Below are 17,862 nucleotides of genomic sequence, written 5' to 3'. Positions count from 1 at the left end.
GAAATCTCTGGACCTTCCTCTCAAGTTTGCTGTGAACTTAAAATTGCTCTAAAAGAATAAAGTCTTAAAAAAATTTTTTTAAAGGGAGACCCCTGTCCCACTCACACAGAGACATTATGAAACTGACAGAGGATGAAAGGGCTTTGCAAACAGCAATCTGTCAGGTAAATACAGGAGTACAGGCTGGTACTAACAACATGATGATTATTGCTTTCTGAGTACTCGCGAGGTGCTAGGTATTGTGCTAAGGATGCATGGTCTCATTTAAGCCTCTGAACCACCTAGGAAATTGTTTAAATATTTAAATGTTTTACAGGTGAGAAACTGGAAGGTCAGGGACTGTTAAGTGACTTGTTCAAGCCTCCGTGCAAGTGAGTGACAGATCCTGGATTTAGATCCAAGTTGGTCAGACTCCAGATTCAACATACTCCTTCTGCCATGCCCCTGTGCCCTTGAACCAGCTCTCCTGGTCCTGCCTTGGGGTGGGGTCTAACTCCTAGATATTCCTGGAATTGGACCCAGGCTTACTGACCCACACTTACTCCAGTATTCTTGCCTGGGAAATGCCATGGACAGAGGAGCCTGGTGGGCTACAGTCCATGGGGTCACAGAGCAGTCAGACACAACTTAATGACCAAACAACAATTACTGGTGGGAGCCTCCATCTCCCACTTCCTGCACCACTTCGGGGTTCAGCCTTGTCCATCCAGGGGCCCAGAGCTGTATCCACTCTGCAGCTCCCCAGTGGGCTGAGCCTCAGGTCTGGGCGGTGTATGATTGATTCTAGATCTGGACCTCTGTCTGCCAGGGGACAGGTGAGGACAGAAGCCCTCTGCCTTTGCCCCACCCTCTCCTGATCTAGCTGTGGCTGTGGGTGACCTGGTTACCTGGCATTCTATCCACAAGCCTCTTTCTCAGAGGGAGTCCCAGAATGTGGTTCAGCAGCAGGCCTGAAAAGGGCAGCCTTCTGGGCTTCAGGCTTCCTTTCTCCCAGATGAGGAGACAGCCACTAGCCCCTCTGAACACTCCCATCCCTCCAGGCCTTCAAACTTCTTCTTCCTCCATGGATCCCTGTTTCCTAGCCAAGCCTCACCTCCACCTTCACACTGCTGGGCACATAGGTCATTCCAAGCAAGGTGCCAGCTACTTCACCTTCCTTTCCCAGATCTCCCGCTCACCAGTCACCTCTCCTGCCTCAAGGAGGAGCACCCCTTCTCCCTGGCTGGGGCTAAACCTCCATTTCTGCCCCAGGTGCTTCCTCCCCAGACTCGGGCCTCCTCTCCACCTCCCCCCACCCACTACCCTCTCTCTGAGACCCCTCGGCCACTCAAGCCTTCTACGGCCTCGTCAAAGCCACAGTCCCCTCTCCCTTTATCTGCAGCTCAGATCCTTCTTGAACCTGAGACCTTTAAAACCAACCATCTCCATGACATTTGCCCCTGGAAATGTCCCACAGGCACCACAGGCTCAATCAGACCCCAAATGGAATTCACTGCCTCCCTCACCCCCAACACATACCTTCCACTAAGGAGCACCCTCTGCTGTGCTCCTGGTTGGTATAAATGCCTCTCAGACTTGAGGGGTGTCACCTGAAAGACTTGTGAAAACATAGACAACCTCCACCCCGGGCCCCAACCTGTAGTTTTCCAGTTGTCTGGGGTGTGGCCTGAGAATTTCCTTTCTAGGAGAACAACGGCGCTACTGAGCAGCCTCACTGGTCCATCTTTCCTCCCATCACCTGAATCCAATCAGTGACGAAATCCTGAACTTTTCATTCCTGCCTCCAGACAGTGTTAACCCCACCCCCCGGTCAGCCTCCACCACCTCTCACTCTGGCCCTGCCCTAGCCCCTAAACTAGTTCCCTGCCTGCTCTTTCCATCTCTCCCAGCGGAATGTGGGCTCAGCGCTCCTGTCTGTCTCCCTCCTCACTGGATTCGCAGTGCCTGGCTTCATACTACTTCACACACTGTGGGTGTTCAATAAATATTTGCTGCAGGAAGGAAGGAGGGAGGGAAGGGAGGAGGGAGAGAGGATTAGAGGGAAGGAGGGGGAAAAAGGGATGTGAGCTCCCAAGGGAAGGAAATTTGTTTCAATCATGTTCCACATAGGTTGCTAGAGTAATCTTTCTAAAACACAGAAACACATATTTGATGACATCATGCCCCTACTTAAAAAACTGAGGGGCTTCCCTGGTGGTCCCAGTGGCTGGGAAACTGCACTCCCAATGCAGGGAGCCTGGGTTCGATCCCCAGTCAGGGAACTGGATCCCACATGCTGCAACTAAGACCCGGCACAGTCAAATAAATAAATAAATATTTTAAAAATGGAAGTGAATCTCCATGGTCTCCAGGATGAAGTCTGAACTTCATACATGATATTTGAGGCCCTTCCAGCCCAGCCTTCCTTTCCAGCCCTTTCTCCCCCTGATCCCCATCCACACACTTGACATCTCACTTCCCTGACCACTTCCTTTCCCTAAATGCTCCACTTCTTCACATCTTTGCCTTTACACCTGTTGTTACCATGACCTAGGAGACCTCCTCCCATGACTGCCCCCTAATGTATCCTCCAGGGTAGCTCAGATGTCACTGCCTAGGGAAAGCCTTCCCCAGCTCCTGTGGTCTCAACCCATGCCCTGGGCTCCCTAAGAAAGCATTATTACACTGTTCCCTGAAGGCAGGAAAAAAATAATGGCCACTCTCATTATAGACCACTTACAGTGTGCATAGATACCTTAGTTTAGCCTCACCTCAACACTTGGGGGGATATGCTATTGTTCACCCCACCACCCCATTTTCCAAGTGGAAACAGGTCTGAAAAGGTTTCGGGTAACTTGTCCAAGGTCACCCAGCCAGGAAAGTGGGAGAGCTGGGCCTTGTTCACCACTGTGTGCCAGGACCTAAACATTAGATGTGCCCGTGATTATCACTTGGACAAATGAGTTCTAACAGGCAGTGTCTTTTCTTCAACTCTCTATCCCCATTCCAGGCAGAGTAGAGACTAATACATGTTTTTTAGAACAAATGAATGGATGGATGGATGGATGAGTAAATGAATGATGTAACTGCCTGCTCACCATGGTACAGATTTACATTTAGCCCGAGAAGCGTCCTGATGCCACATGGCAAAGGGTTGAGGGGAGAGGAGGAATGGAGTGACCTGGGGAAAGTGTGCAAGCTGGCCACTTTTTATGTATCTTTAAAGTCTTTGTTTACTCAAAACCTTCCTGCGGAGTAGCCTACATTAATGTAATTTTCTTCCCATGTGTGTATCAGGAGTTTGGCAAGAGAAAGCATTTGAAAAAACCTCCCCTGGCTCAAGACAGATCCAGCCCAGGCACTGACACCCGCTCAGCCCCAGCCCCAGCCCCATGCAGCCACTGTTCACAACGGTCAGGATGGGGGAGCAGAGCAGAGCGGTTGAGGTGGATGGTGGGGCTTCCAGACCCAGAACGCCTGGCTTTGACCTGGCTCTAGCATGTGTTTGGTGGTGTGCCCTTGGGTAAGTCACTCTACCTCTCTGAACTTCATTTTCCTCCTCTGTAAAGGGTGGAGGAAAAAGAGCATCCACCTCACAGCTCTTTTTCTGCCCCCGAGCGTGCTGCATGGCGCCACAAGCTGCGGCTGAACGCTAGCCGCGCTGTGTCATCATTTGAAGACTCTGTTGTGACAGTTCTCTTAAGAGCAGAACCACAGGGTCCTTCAGGACTTGAGCTTCCAGCTTAAAGTCACCACACGCCATCTACTGACCAACGCGAGGAAGTGGCCTGGGCCACCCGCAGGTGCCAGGAAGGATTCATCCAGGAAGGATTTTATAGGCACAATCCTTCCATGTTGCTATAATCAGTTAATCAGACAGTACCATCCTCTCTTTGTCCCTGCCATAGCTCAGATGGTCCAGATGACTGAAACTCAGGGATGCCACCTTCCACATTATTCACTTTGTGAAACTGAGATCTGACAGGCTGTCCTGTGGCAGCTATGGGCCAGACTATCAAACTTCGACTCTGTGTCCCATGCCTGATGCAGTGAGGTGGATGAGGGCTTCCTGCCACACCTGGCGAGGTCAGCTTGTTATCTGGCTGTTTTAGGGGCAAGGGGGCTGGTCAGAGAGGCAAGTCTCAGGTCCTACTTACCATGGTGGTTGATATGGTCTCTGTGGTGATGGAGGGAGTAGTTGTGAGGAACTCCTTCCCTCCTAGGGCAGTCCCATCAACCTGGGGGCCACAGGAGGAGTTGTCAGAGGGGTGGGGGGAGAGAGAAAGAGTACCGAAAACGACTGTAGCATCTGCCACCTGGGCAGGAGGCATCCCCAGGTACCAAGTGGCAGGCAGTGTGAGCGAACGTGCGTGCACTTGGGGAGCGGGATGTGCACACACCATATGTATATGTGTGCATGCATTCAGTCGTGTCTGACTCTTTGCGACCCCATAGACTATAGCCCGCCAGGCTCCTCTGTCCATGGGGTTCTCCAGGCAAGAATACTGGAGTGGGTTGTCATTTCCTCCTCTGGGGGATCTTTCCAACCCAGGGATCGAAGCCGCGCCTCTTCTGTCTCCTGCACTGACAGGCGGGTTCTTTACCACTAGCACCACCTGGGAAGCCCTATCCACACACAGACCAAACTACACACGGGCCTCAGGTCATTCCAGGTCCCAGGTCCTCCAGCTCATTCCAATCCTTTTATTTCACAAAGGGAAAACAATCCCAGATAATCTGAAACATTCTATCCAAATTTCAGAGCCTGTGTTCTTTGACTGAGGAGCCCATTGCTAGGGATTCACCCTTCGGATGCAAACTGAAAGTTTTACCAGGGAGTCTGTACAGAAAAGCTCACTGAAGCATTCAGTGCTAACTGCGAAAGACAAAAACAATCACAGGCCCACTGATGGGAGAGAAATACATGCTAAATCAGGACCCACTCCTGAGTGGGAATAAGGAGAATGAGGTGGGTCCACATGGGCCAACATGGAGGGATTGCCAGGGAAAACATTAAGAAAAAAGGTAAAATGTAAAAGAGAACAATCTCTTTTGTGAAAAGATTTAAATATCTAGAGATGTAAGCACATATGTTGGTATATGCATAATTTTTTTTTTCTGGGAAGAATCACAAGAAAAACTTCGTTTTGTTCTGTTTGAATTTCATAACTGTGACTATTTTGTTGTTATTTTGTTATAGGAGCTGTGGGGCCAATTTTAGTTTTCTACTTCTCTGTATAAAAACAAAGCCAGCACACATTACTAAAACCAAACAGACCAGTGGAGGAGCTTGCCCAGGGTCACACAGTTTCCCACACAGGTCACACCGTGTCAGAACTCGAAGGTTTTTACAGCTGCACTAGCCACCTCAGAAACCTCTATGCATGTTATCAAAGATGGAGAAAAAGTTCTGGAAAAGACAGAGTTGCCCACGTCATGTAGATTTACATCTTACTTTAAGTTCTTGAGACAAAGATTGATCTCCAGGGCAAAAGAGCCCCCAGCACTGCAATTCCTCTGGCCAGCAAGAACCTAGAGGACATCTATCAGACCCTCAGCCTTCCTTTTCAGAGCTTAAAAACGAAAGGAGCTGAGGAAATGCACTGTAAGTAATGGATCTGTGTTTGTTTACAACAGCCTCTCCAGGTTGGACTTCCCTGGTGGCTCAAATGGTAGAGAATCTACCTACAATGCATGAGACCCGGGGTTCAATCTCTGGATCGGGAACATCACATGGAGAAAGGAATGGCAACCCACTCCAGTATTCTTGCCTGGAGAATCCCATGGACAGAAGAGCCTGGTGGGCTACAGTCCATGGGGTCACAAAGAGCAGGACATGACTGAATGACTTAACACTTTCTCCAGGGTACTAGGTATGTTTCATCTTGCTGAGACAAATAGCTTATCTTTTTTTTTTTTTTTCAGTTTGTTCATTCTATCAGTCTGATGTGGAACCCCTGTGCATAAAAAAGAAAAAAAAAATGATCCCGTGTGAGCAGCTCTGATTAAAACTGAATTGGGATCTCTCTTTTCCCAAAGCAGACCCTGGGATAGCTCAAGAAACCTCTCCAACTCCCATCATCACTTGATAAGACCCATTTTCTTATCCATGTAACACTCCCAGGAGAATAAAGGCCATATGATCATCCCCATTTTACAGATGGGAAAATTGAGGCTTTAAGAGGAATAGTCTGCCTGTCCCATCACCCACCCCTAGGGCTCAAGGAAGATAATGAAGCTCAGAAGAGCGTCGGGGTTAAAATTGTGGTGCTGGGGGAAGCCAAGGTGGCAAGGGATGGCCAAGGGAGTTTGCCACGGTGGGGACGCCACACTCCAATGCCAGTTTCTATGCTCAGACACATAGGAAGGCACAGGTTACCTGGGTGGTGTCCACAGTGGCAACCCTGGTCTGCAGTACAGCCTCCGGCTCGATCTTCTTCCTGATGGCCAGGCTGCTGACAGTCATGGTTTCTGTTTTCACGGGCTGTAGGGAGATGCGGGAGGAACACTGTGTCTCAAACCCCAGCATGATTCCTGCTCACAGGCAACTGCGACATAGGGTCAGCAGGTGAATTCCAACCCCTGCTGCTGGCTGACTTTCCAGAGGGTGATGCAGGCCAGGGCAAAAGAGGCCTGGTGTGATGTCACAGACAAACAGCCCGGGAAGGGAGCCAGACCCATCAGCAGCACCCAGACAGGCTGCCTGTGACCCTGTGACAATACAACCTCATGGTGGTACGTGCTGGTTTTCAGGCTACCATTAAGAGAACATTTACTACTCAGTAAACATGCTCCTTGCTGGGTCTCACATCCAGCATCTTCCTGATATACACCATCCTGAATGACTTCAGGGGTGATGCCACCACCTCCCAGTTGTTTTGTCTGTTCTTTAGAGCAAGAGTCACACACCTGGAGGCCTGGGGGTGGGGGGAAGGGGCAGGCAGCAGATGTAAACGAGTGAAGAGGGCTTGTTGAGGACGGGGATGAACTGGAGAGCACGTGGAGTCCACTCAGGTTTGGCCTGAGTGACTGGATTATCTGATTTTTTAAATGATACTTTAAAAAAATCCTTGGACCTTATTTTCATCATCCTGATTTTTAAACCATGGTCAAAGAAAACACATGGGCTAGGCAGATCTGGCCTATGGTAAAACAGATTACAGCGTCTACTCTAGAAGTCTTATGTTAAATGATTAGTTTCTTCTGAGTCCGCCATTGAACCTAGTTCATAGTTATACACACAGCAGGTGCTAACATATGTGAGTGAAAGAATGAATGAATAAATGAATGAATGAATGCCAGTTTTCATCAGGTTGGGAGGATGGTAAGAGGGGACTTTTCTATTAATAGATGGTTATAACTTAGAGATCCAGCTATTCATTCAATTAATCATTATTAGTGCTTGGTATGTGCAAGCTTAGTGGAGTTGCCACCTGGTAGGAACGCAGACCTGTCAGCCACGAACCTGACAACTTGTAGTTATGATGGGAGCGGAAGCAGGGAGAGCAAGGGGGCAGAGCAGGGAGCAATGCTTCTGCCCTGGGTGGTCAGGAAAGCATTCACTCGTTAAGCGATACGTGAACTCGGTCCTGGAACATGACAAGTTTGCAAGGCAGAGAAAGGGAGCAAAAACCTTCTCCAGAGGGTACAGCACGGAGTGAAAACCCAGAGTGGATGAGCTCCTATTTCAATGCCTGGAATGTGGGGGAAGGGAGAGTATGGTGGGAGGTGGCTCCGGCTGGAAGAGACGGAAAAGCAAAGGAATCAGGACCAAAGGTCCCCAGAAAGAAGCACTGAGAGCAGAGAGGCCCAGACCCAGTCTGTCCCCATGTCCCCTTCTGCAATGACGTTTCCTTTTCTCTAGGAGTTTCCACTGTTCCCCCAAGACCCCAGGCCCCAGGGAGAGGAGCCAGCGCAGGGATCAGAAACAAACATCTGGTTTTCAGAGCAGGCCACAGGCGCCCCCATGAGTCCACAAGCACACGGTCTCTGCAGGTGCCATGCAACGCAGGCAGGGGGAGGAGTCGAGTCGGACCGGACTGCCTGTCATCACTTGACCTCAGGCAAAAGATGGGGTCACAGGGTTAAAGCGCCCCGGAGTGCACGTTAGGGGTAAACCGAGCTGCCGAACATGCGAGCACAGAACCATGCTGCTCTGCGGAGGGGCGGTCATGCAACACAGATCAGAGCTTCCGGCTGGCGGCTCAGTCTTCTCACGCGTGGCCCAGGGCCCTCTGAACATGCAGTGCCCGGAGGGCCTGGGTCCCGGTGACGCTCCACTGTACCTCGAACTGGGCCATATCCGGGGTGGAGCAGGCCCCATGGTCCGGGCTGTCCTCCAGGCCCCCGGACTCGTCATCCTGGCTGGGGCCTCGTTTGTTGAGATCCCGCGAGAACACCAGGCCCTCGGTGTCGGAGTCGCTCTTGTCTCGGTCAAGCTCGGGCAGGCTGCGGGAGAAGTCTTCGAAGGCGCTGCCGTGGTAGTCGCCAATGACCGTGAAGTCGACCTCGGCCTCCAGGCTGGACGTGGAGCTGACGGTGATGCTGGAGCACTTCCGCTCAATGGCCAGGTGGTTGTCCTTCAGGAACACGGCGTCCCTCTCCTGGTCTTGGTCCTCATCTCCCGTGTCACTCTCTGGGGCCCTGGGCCGTGGCGGTTTGACCTTCTCCTCGGAGCCCTCCCTCAGCCCTGCTCTCTATGGCCAGATAAAATCAGAGGAGTGGCGGGGTGTGGGATAGGGGGAGAGAGAGAGAAAGAGAGAAATCAAGATGGTGAATGACAGAAGAAATCTTGGGGCCAGTTGATGCCCCCAAATGGAAGAGCAGGTCAGGAAAAGAAAAACACCCCCAGAAAGGGTCTTTGACACCATAATAAGCTAAAAAAAAAAAAAAAAAGAAAAGAAAACACACACACACACACACAAAGAAAATTTCTCAAGAGTGAGGACGCTCCTTTCTGAGGGTCTCTCGCTGATGGCAAAAGCAAGTACAAAGCAGACATCCTGCCAGCTGGGCCTGGACAGGAGGCTCCATCCAAGGTTTGGATCTGGGAGTTTATCAGAAGCGGCACTGCGCACGCGGCAGGGATGGGAGCCTGGACCCCAGGCCCATCCTTGCAGGCGGACATTGAGGAGAGAGAAACCAAGGAGGGAGGCCCAGGGACTCGGGGACACCCAGGATTGGGAGGCAGAGAGGCTGGGGCCAGAGCTTTGAGGAACAAAGAGGAAGCCAGCACAGTTTTGTCAATTCCACTGAGTCTCGGTGGGCGGAGTCAGCATCGTCTAGAGGGAGGAGCCACACGGGGTAATTCCTGGGAGCTGGGTGCTACAGCCCTTCACCCTGAGCTCCATGAGTGGAGGTTCTGGTCAAATCAGTGCAATTGACAACAGCAGGCCAAGGAAATGCTGGAGGGGGACCAGCCACTCTTGTCTGACATACATACCTCTCAACTTGGCCTGTCAGGGATTAAACACCACACACACATTTTTGGCTGTTTTACAACATTCTTTTTTTAAAGATCAATCTAACATCCACCAAATATTTTTTTTTTTTTTTTTAAGTACTTGGCTCCAGGTTCTAGAGACTCAGTAGGCTTAGAGATTCACTCGCGAGACAAGCCTCCGTTCAGCCAGTTTCTGGAAGGTTGAGAGGTGTGAGGACACATTCCAGACAAGCCAGAGGTGAGCTGCCACAAGAGGCGCTGCCAGAGCAGGTGGGGGTGTGAAGGCCGCGAGGCACCCTGGCCAGGCGAAGGTGACCGGGTCATCAGGGCACCGAGGGGCTGCAGAGACCTGAGGGCCCAGGGGGCTGGCGAATCTCAGGTGCCCCCCCTTTCCTGGGGGGTTCGCCGCTAAGCTGGTGACCTGCGTCTCTTGCCTGACCGCGTCTCCGGCTTTGTTCTGGATTAGAGAAGACAGTTAGTCTTAAGGAGGCAGAAAAGAACTTGGCACTGGGACCGAGAGGGAACCAGAAGCGAAGGATGGAAACCTCTGGACTGTCAGCTTCCCGCGGACAGGAGCACCAGGGAAGGGAAGAGGATGAAGGAAGATTGTTGGCCAAGCCAAGCAAAACGGTAGGAACCCAGCAGGTGGGGGCAGCAAGGCAAAGCGAGTGTGTAGTTTGCCGGAGGTGGTGCCACCTTCTCCACCCAGGCTGTGGGACCCTCTGGGCGCCGGGTCACACCAAAAGCCGAGGGTCTCTGTGGCTAAGCTAACATGGGCCAAGCAGATGAACCCGTCACTCCGCCTGGGCCACACTCAGGCCCGTTTAGGGAAGAGAACTCATAGGGTTGGACAAGCAGCCTCTGGTTGCAGTAATGACGAGGGGCCACTGAACCATGCTTCTACTGAGCTACGCAGCATGCGGTCAGCTCCCCGGCCGGGGACAGCGGTGGGGGCGGGGGCTCACGTGGCCAGTTCCCCCAGGGGCTTCCTCCAGTGTGGTTTCACAGCCTGGATTGCTGGACACGAGCTCGACATCCTCGCGTCCTTCCCGAGGGAAGGATGTAGAGACACCCTCCCGGAAGCGGCTGGGAGCTGGCGGCATCGTTGAAGGCTGTGTGACTGTGGGGATAGCCAAATCCCCCAGGGGCTGGAACTGGACACATCCCAGGTCGAAACGCTTACTCCGCTGTGGCTCTGCCTGCCCCATGGAGGCCTCTGAAGACAACTCGTGGGCAAAGGCCCTGGTCTCTCCCAGACCTGTCCGGCGAGTCTCAGTTCCATGGGTCTCAAAGATGCGGATTTTGTTGGCCACGGAGGTCTTGCTGATATCCTCCAAGGAGCCCTCATGACCCCCAGCCTGGAGAGAGGGGGTCTCCCTGTGCTTCCCTGCAGGGAACACCAACCCCTCGGCCTCTTCAGAGATGATTCTAGGCTTCCTGCTGGCGACGGGAGGGGCCCTGCGCTCCCCTCCATCCATCGGGGTCACAGCCAGCTCGACTTGGTCCTTGGGCTCCGGGCTCTCTTTAGAAGGATGGGCATATCTGAGAAACACAGGGGGCTGTTCTCCAAAGGGGTCCCTGAGCTGCACAGGCTCCCCTGACCCACGGGGGGATGAGCTTGGAGAAGCTGCCTCTGGAGAAATCTGAGCCGCAGATGGAAGGGGGGAGATAGGAAGCGGGGTGATCACTTCCATCTGAAGGAACGCTGCGACCTTGCTGTCCTCCGCTGCAGGTTCTCCTATCTGGGTGTGAACCGGTCCCCTCTCTTCGGGCAGGAAGTTGCCTCTGTCCGGCCTGGCTGGCTTCCCGACATCGCCAGGAGGGATGGCCCACGGAAGGGCAAAGACCCGAGGGTCTGGACGCACGGCCCCTCCTCTGTGAGGTGAGTGGTTCCATTCTCCGGTGGGGCTTTTCTCAGCCTTTCCTATCAAATCTCCACTCTTGGGGGCCTCTTCCTCAGCAGCTTCTGAGGATAAGGCATGAGCATCCTCTCCTTCCACCCCACACTGAGCTGCGTCCCCATCCTCAGCGAACGTCAGCCCTGGAGAAGGTCCCTTTCCGAGCTGCTCGACAAAGACCTCCAGGTCCTCTGGTCGGTGGTTCCTGGGGGGCCCTGCCTCTTCCTCTGGGGAAGCCGAGGGGGCGACACCCCCATGGTGCTTGTTCCCAGCAGCAGCAGAGCCCCACGGGCCTGAGGAGTCCAGCTCCAATCTCTCCGTGAGCCCCTCCACCAGCTTCCGCCTGGTCTCCCATTCGGATGGGACATCTACGTGCTCTTCTCTCTCCTCCAGGGGTGGAGGGAGGACTTGATCTTCAGCATCTCTCTCTCCGTAGCTGAAGTAGAAGCTTCTCTCTGCGAAGGAAGTGTCAGTTTCGTCACTTGAGTCGGCTCTGGCTTCTGTGTGGGTGGGGTCCAGAAGAAACGACTGGAGTCCTGCCACTTCGGAGGCTGGAGAGGGCACATCCACCTCTGCGGGTTGGATGCCCGAGGCAGTGGGTCTTCTGCGAGCCTGGAACTCCTCCAGCTCCTGCCTCAGGTCTGCCGGGCCCTCCAGCTGATCATGGGAGACCAGGGGCTTCCTGACCGCTACCTCTGCAGCATCCACCCTGAACTGGGAGCCCTCCAGGAGCCTTCCTGCTGGGGTGCAGCCTGCAGCCAGAGAAGCCCTTTCTGGGCATCCCCTGACCCAGAGGGCTTCCTCCCACACGGACTCGAAGTCTTCAGGGCTCGCGATCATTCTGCCTGTTCTCTGGGTGTTTGCTCTTCTGGCTCCCACCTTTTCTTCTGTGGCCAATTCCACCTTGAACTTGTCCACCAGGATGTCTACCTTGGAGAGTCTGCCATCAGCAAGGATGCCGGCGAGGCTTGAGTCACTTCCTTCCTGCTGTGTGCTGGTCACTTTTAGGAGACTGAGCTCTTCTGGCCTAATGTACTCTCTCTCTATAAATACCCAATGCTCTGAACCCTGTGTTTCAATTGGAGCAAGAAAAGTTAACATGAAATATCAGGCACCTGAAGAATGCATCACTTTTCCCCTCTGCAAGAAGGGGCCAAGGTCAACTTGTCCCCAGAACTGGCAGGGCAGAGGCAGGCATGACAATGCTGGTCAGCTTCATCAAGGATCAAGGCTACACTTCCCATCAAGGCACCCAACCAATTATCTACTGATGTTATCTACCCCTCAACCACCACCCTAACTTGGTAAAATGGGGTGGGGGGTCTCATATCTTCCCCATATTAACCACGGGGAAATGGAGATCTATCGATGGTCTAGGACTCTTTCTCTTTTAATAATAAAACTGTCACTGACAGAGGAGAAAGGAGCTTACATTATGTGGAATTGTTGAAGCCTAGAGCCAAAAGAACTCCTGAGCCTTCCTCCAGTCCAGTTTTCTCCGTGTACTGAGAAACTGGGTAAGTGGCCAGTGACTTACTCAAGGTCACGGTCAACTGACGGTAGAGTCAGGAAAAGAATGCTTGATTTTTGATGCCTGAGAGCCTGGCCAACTTGCAGCCAACAGAATATGGGTCCCAATTGTGATCTAATGTCCAATTGAGGGGGAAGCATTGAGTTGAGTTTCACAGGCCACAGCTTGAAACCTTTCTGCAAGAGCTAATTGGAAGGAAGAAGATTAGAGTGAAAACTGCCAGATGGCCAGATCTAGAGGTCAGTGCCTGTCACCATAATGGCTTAAACATTTTGAATTCTTTGGGGTTCATTCCCAAAGAAACAAATACCCACGCCTATTCTTAGAAAGGACTTCCCTGGTAGCTCAGATGGTAATCCACATGCTATGCAGGAAACCCCAGTTCAGTTTCTGGGTTGGGAAGATCCCGAGAAGGGATAGGTTTCTCATTCCACTCTTGGGCTTCCTTCATGGCTCAGTTGGTAAAGAATCCGCCTGCAGTGCAGGAGACCTGGATTCAGTCCCTGGGTTGGGAAGATCCCCTGGAGGAGGGCATGGCAATCCACTCCAGTATTCTTGCCTGGAGACTGCCCAAGGACAGAGAAGCCTGGCGGGCTGCAGTGCATGGGGCCACAAAGAGTTGGACATGACTGCATGACTAAGCACACACATTCTTAGAGAATTCTAACTAAATTCACAGAGTGGAAAAGGACTGACCAGAACACATCAGAGAAGAAAAACATCTAAAGATCCAAGCATCGTCATCAGTCAGAAGCACTGAATGTGTCACAATCAACCATCAATGAGACAGCCCTCTGTCTTTCCTAGAGTTTCTCAAACAACACTTAAGGAGGGACGGATGGACTTTTAAAATTGTTATTTTAAAAAAAGCAAGAAGACTGGGAATTCCCTGATGGTCCAGTGGCTCCTGATGGTCCAGTGGTTAGGACTTAGTGCTTTCACTGCCAGGGGCCTGAGTTTGATCCCTGGTTGGGGAACTAAGATCCTACAAGCCAAGCAATGGCTTTGACCGAAAAAAGAAAAGCAAGAAGGCCATTGGGATTTTAATCCTGCAACCACAGAATACTTCCTTTACATGAAATCTTGATGGCAGTTCAGTATGTAACATGGATACTGGACTGCCCTGTTGACATTGGAGGTCTCAGTTGCCCTAGTGCCCCAGAATGCCTCCCTCTTTTGAAATCACTGCTCTGACTCAAGCCCACAGGTGTGGAAACTGAGGCTTGGGGGAAGTAAGCACCATGCCCAAGGTCAAAGAGTGAGCCAGTGATAAAGGCAGGCCTAGGACCCAGCCTCTGACTCCACATCCTATGAAGAGCTCAATGGTAAGATGTGATGAAAATCGCTCCCAACAACAGAAGGAGGCAAGTTCCCATGAGCCTGGGCTCCAGTGCAGGTGAGCATTTGGTGAGGAATCTGTCAGATCCCAGAAGATCTGAAGCATTCTGAAGGATCAAGGGAGCATGGTCAACCCTCTGACCTCCACTCCCCAGATCCACGTTAGCAAAATCTCCATGACTGTCAGGGAAGCAAACCTCAGAAAAGAATCTTGTCAACTGGAAAGAGAGACAAGGAAGGGGGAGGGTCCAGAAAAAGTCTGCATTGGTTTCTGAGATTTTCCTTCAGGTTGTTAAGCTTTCAGGACAACAGCACTTGAACCATCCCAGAGGGAAGAACTTTGACAACCTTCTTTCTCTTCCATTTGGGAAGCAGGCTGCTTTAGCTGCTCCCATTTCAGCTTGTACTGACATCATCAGCCTGGCAATCAATGATAGCCAAAGATAGTCCATGAGACCCCTTCTGGAGCATCCCTGCCCCAGGTCTAACTGAAAATTAGTTTCTAGAAACCAGAAGCTTGGGAACTAGGTTGAATGGGGTGGGAGCTAGCACAGAACAGAAAGGTTCTGCAGGAAGAAAAAGGGAAACACGCCCTTATATTTAGTTACTATGTGCCAGGCAATGTCAGCCCTTTGGAGACATTATTAAATTTAATCCAAATGGAGATCTGCAAGGCAGGTCCTGTTACCCTTTTATCAGAAGGGGAAACTGAGGCTCCAAGCGGGAAGAGAAAGCTCTGTTTCTAACAAGTAAAAATTCTGAAGAGAAAAAAAGGCTGAACAAAAAGAGGAAAGCTTTGGCCCTCTGACGGGATTCATGGGATGGACGATGTCTGAGAAGCCTCCCTAGCCATTCTTTTTCATTGAGCCAGGAGATTTTCAGTGCCTGCTCAGAGCGCCCCTGCTGTCAGATGGGGCCACTGCAGCAAGACTGGCCCCGAGAGGGAAGCTGGGAGCTGGGAGCTGGGAGCCAGGGCAGTTATGTTCCCACACAAGCCCACAGGAAGAAAATCTCCAGCCAGGATTCTGCTGACTCCAGGCTCTTCCGGGTCCACCTGGAGCTCTGGATCACATTTTGGGCCCTGCTCTTTACAGGAGATGCCTCCTCCCCAAGCGGGGGTCCAGGACAAGGAACCCTCTAGAAACCAAAGTAGAAGCTGCTGAAGAAACTGGGAGTTGGGGCTGTAAAAGGGATGCTCCACTCTGAAGGGTCTTCCTGGAGGAGGATGCAGACCAGATCTACAGGCGCCAGGGGGCAGAGCAGCTTGCAGGCAGGTGACTCAGAAGGGCAGGTTATAATTCAATATGTAAACTTCCCAAAGGATGACTGAAGACAAAATGGGATGCTGTTAAGAATGGCGAGAGCCCCCCTCTTGTAGAGGGGCTGGACAGACAATTTTGGGGATGCCGGTGAAGGATGCATGCTGTGCCTCAAACAAGCGCACTAGTGCTTGGCTCCACTCACATCTCTGTTCCAAGACATCACTGCTTCCCTAACCTTGGGATGCTATTGATTCCTGTCCAACTTCTCTCGAGTGCTCCTGGTTTTGTTTTTATTTTTACATTGAGGAAAATTTCAGAGTGGAAATGTGATTTATGTTTTACCATTTATGTAGCTGACTCACGTCTCTCTTACAGCTCCAGGACATTTCTAGAAGCTACAAAATTTTCCTCTGGGAGTATAGAATACTACATGCGCTCACACACACTCTGCCAACAGAGAAGGGTTGGCTATCAGGGAGAAGGAAGTTTCGCCCAGATGATCAGTTGGTCATCCTTTCCAACCCTGTCAGTCTACGAAGTCCCAGTAGAGAGGGACGATGCAACCCCCTGGGCCTGGATTCCACCTGGCTTCCAGGCAGGGGCACAGGAAGTTCTGAGAGCCCTTGGCCTGCTGTCGTTCCGAGCACAGAAGCAATGCCCTCCTAGTTTAGAATGCTTGCCTGAACAACATCCGTACAACCCCAAGGATGCTCTCTGGAGAAAGACACTCACTTCTACCTGCCTGAAGACCCTGAATAGACCCAAGCTCCAAGTGGAGTTTAGAGAAGGTGGAGGCAGGGGATGGATAGACTAACGAGCCACTGCTAGACTTCACTCAGGCCTCTGAGCAGAGACAAGACCTCAGGGCAAAAGCAGTTAGGTGCCACGACCCCTGATCCCAAGCCTAGCAGTCAGAGTCTGCCTCCAGGTCACCTGCCTCAGTGGGGCTGGAGAGGTCATTTCTGCCTGCCCTTTTTAAACCAAAGGTGACTCAGACTATTCTATCTCCCTTGAATGGTTTCAGTCCTGTCCTTCCTGAGAAACCACGGATGAGGGACGGGCTGGCCCTTTCTGGATCCCTGGGAGGGGGGACACTCACTTGTCACAGCATGTGGACAACATGGGGTACCCACTGCTCCTCCCCTGCAGGACAGAGCCTGGTCCAACCCCCTCAACCCAGAGAAAGGGCTTTCTTAAGACCGTGAAGGTGGTTCTGGGCGGGCAGGGAGGTGATGACAGTAACCTCAGGTGACGCTGCGAGGCTTTTCTGAGTGAACACTTCCAAGCCTACGGCCGTCCCAGGCTCAGGTGCCAAGTCCTGCTGAGAGGTGTCCTGGGTCCTCTGGGACTGCAGGGGAGGCCCAGGGCCGGAGGAGAGGGAAAGAAGGAGGAAGGGGAGGAGAGACAGAGAGGGAGAGAGAAAAAGCAGGAGAGACACACACAGAGTCCGTGAATAGCCCAGCTTTGTAAGCCCCGCATCCTTAGGTCATGAAGGAGCCATGTGGGGCTTTGGGGAGAGATGGAAAGGAACTTGGAGCCATTCAAGGGAGGGAGGCCCATGGTCCGCTGCCAGCCAGCACCAGACCTCGGGCCTTTCCTCATCGCCTGCCACTCTCATTCAAGAAGTTTGGAGTCCTGTCACTCGGCCTCTGAGTCCAAGTCTTCCCTGGGTGTCTTTGGTTGAGGCAATGGTTCAGTCCTGCAGTTTGGGTTTCAGCCCCTTTTAAAAACTTATCTTTGGAACTTACTCTATAGCACATGGAACTCTGCTCCATGTTTTGTGGCAGCCTGATTGGGAGGGGAGTTTTGGGGCGAATGGATACATGTGTATGTATGGCTGAGTCCCTTCACTGTTCACCTTAAGCTATCACAACACTGTTAATTGGCTATACTGTAATACAAAACAGAAAGCTTTTTTAAAAAAGTTATCTTTGGAACAAAAACCTGGCTTTGGCAGATGGGAACTCTATAGTATAGGGTCCCCATTTTGGTTTAAGTTCCTACCACTTTACCACTGGCCCAGATGGGGCCCCAAAGTATATGAGGAGCTACTAGGAGCTCTGAGTGACACCCGCAGGATAGACCCAGAAAGCCTACGTCTGGACCAGGGAATCCTAGTTACCGTCAGCCAACGTCCCCATGACTGTCCAGCACTTTCCAGTTTATAAAGTACTTTATAACCATTAGGGCTTCCCTTGTGGCTCAGCTGGCAAAGAATCTGCCTGCAATGGGGTAGACCTGGGCTCAATCCCTGGGTTGGGAAGACCCCCTGAAGAAAGAAAAGGCTACCTACTCCAGTATTCTGGCCTGGAGAATTCCATGGACAGTCCATGGGGTCTTAAAGAGTCGGATACAACTGAGCAACTTTCACTTTATATCCATTATTTCATTCAAACTTCCCAGCAATGCTGT

General features: G+C 51.9%; 1 protein-coding gene across 16 annotated transcripts in view; it reads right to left on the bottom strand.

The window, feature by feature from the left end:
- EPB41L1 (erythrocyte membrane protein band 4.1 like 1) overlaps nucleotides 1-17,862 on the bottom strand; it is a 135,410-nt gene that overhangs the window by 12,928 nt on the left and 104,620 nt on the right. For 10 of the 16 annotated variants that reach the window (XM_043478650.1, XM_043478652.1, XM_043478654.1 and 7 more), the window contains 6 exons: nucleotides 16,694-16,798; nucleotides 10,387-12,387; nucleotides 9,771-9,878; nucleotides 8,265-8,675; nucleotides 6,359-6,463; nucleotides 4,137-4,217 (listed from right to left, as the gene is read on the bottom strand). In XM_043478650.1, the coding sequence (XP_043334585.1) occupies nucleotides 4,137-4,217; nucleotides 6,359-6,463; nucleotides 8,265-8,675; nucleotides 9,771-9,878; nucleotides 10,387-12,387; nucleotides 16,694-16,798 (2,811 nt within the window). The remainder of the gene's footprint in view (nucleotides 1-4,136; nucleotides 4,218-6,358; nucleotides 6,464-8,264; nucleotides 8,676-9,770; nucleotides 9,879-10,386; nucleotides 12,388-16,693; nucleotides 16,799-17,862) is intronic. The other 6 variants (XM_043478657.1, XM_043478658.1, XM_043478659.1 and 3 more) reach the window with 3 other exon arrangements.

The sequence above is a fragment of the Cervus canadensis genome, chromosome 10 (assembly GCF_019320065.1).
Source record: "Cervus canadensis isolate Bull #8, Minnesota chromosome 10, ASM1932006v1, whole genome shotgun sequence".
Lineage (NCBI taxonomy): Eukaryota > Metazoa > Chordata > Mammalia > Artiodactyla > Cervidae > Cervus > Cervus canadensis.
The sequence above is the reverse complement of the archived record's forward strand: the minus strand, read 5'-3'. Positions and strand labels throughout refer to the sequence as shown.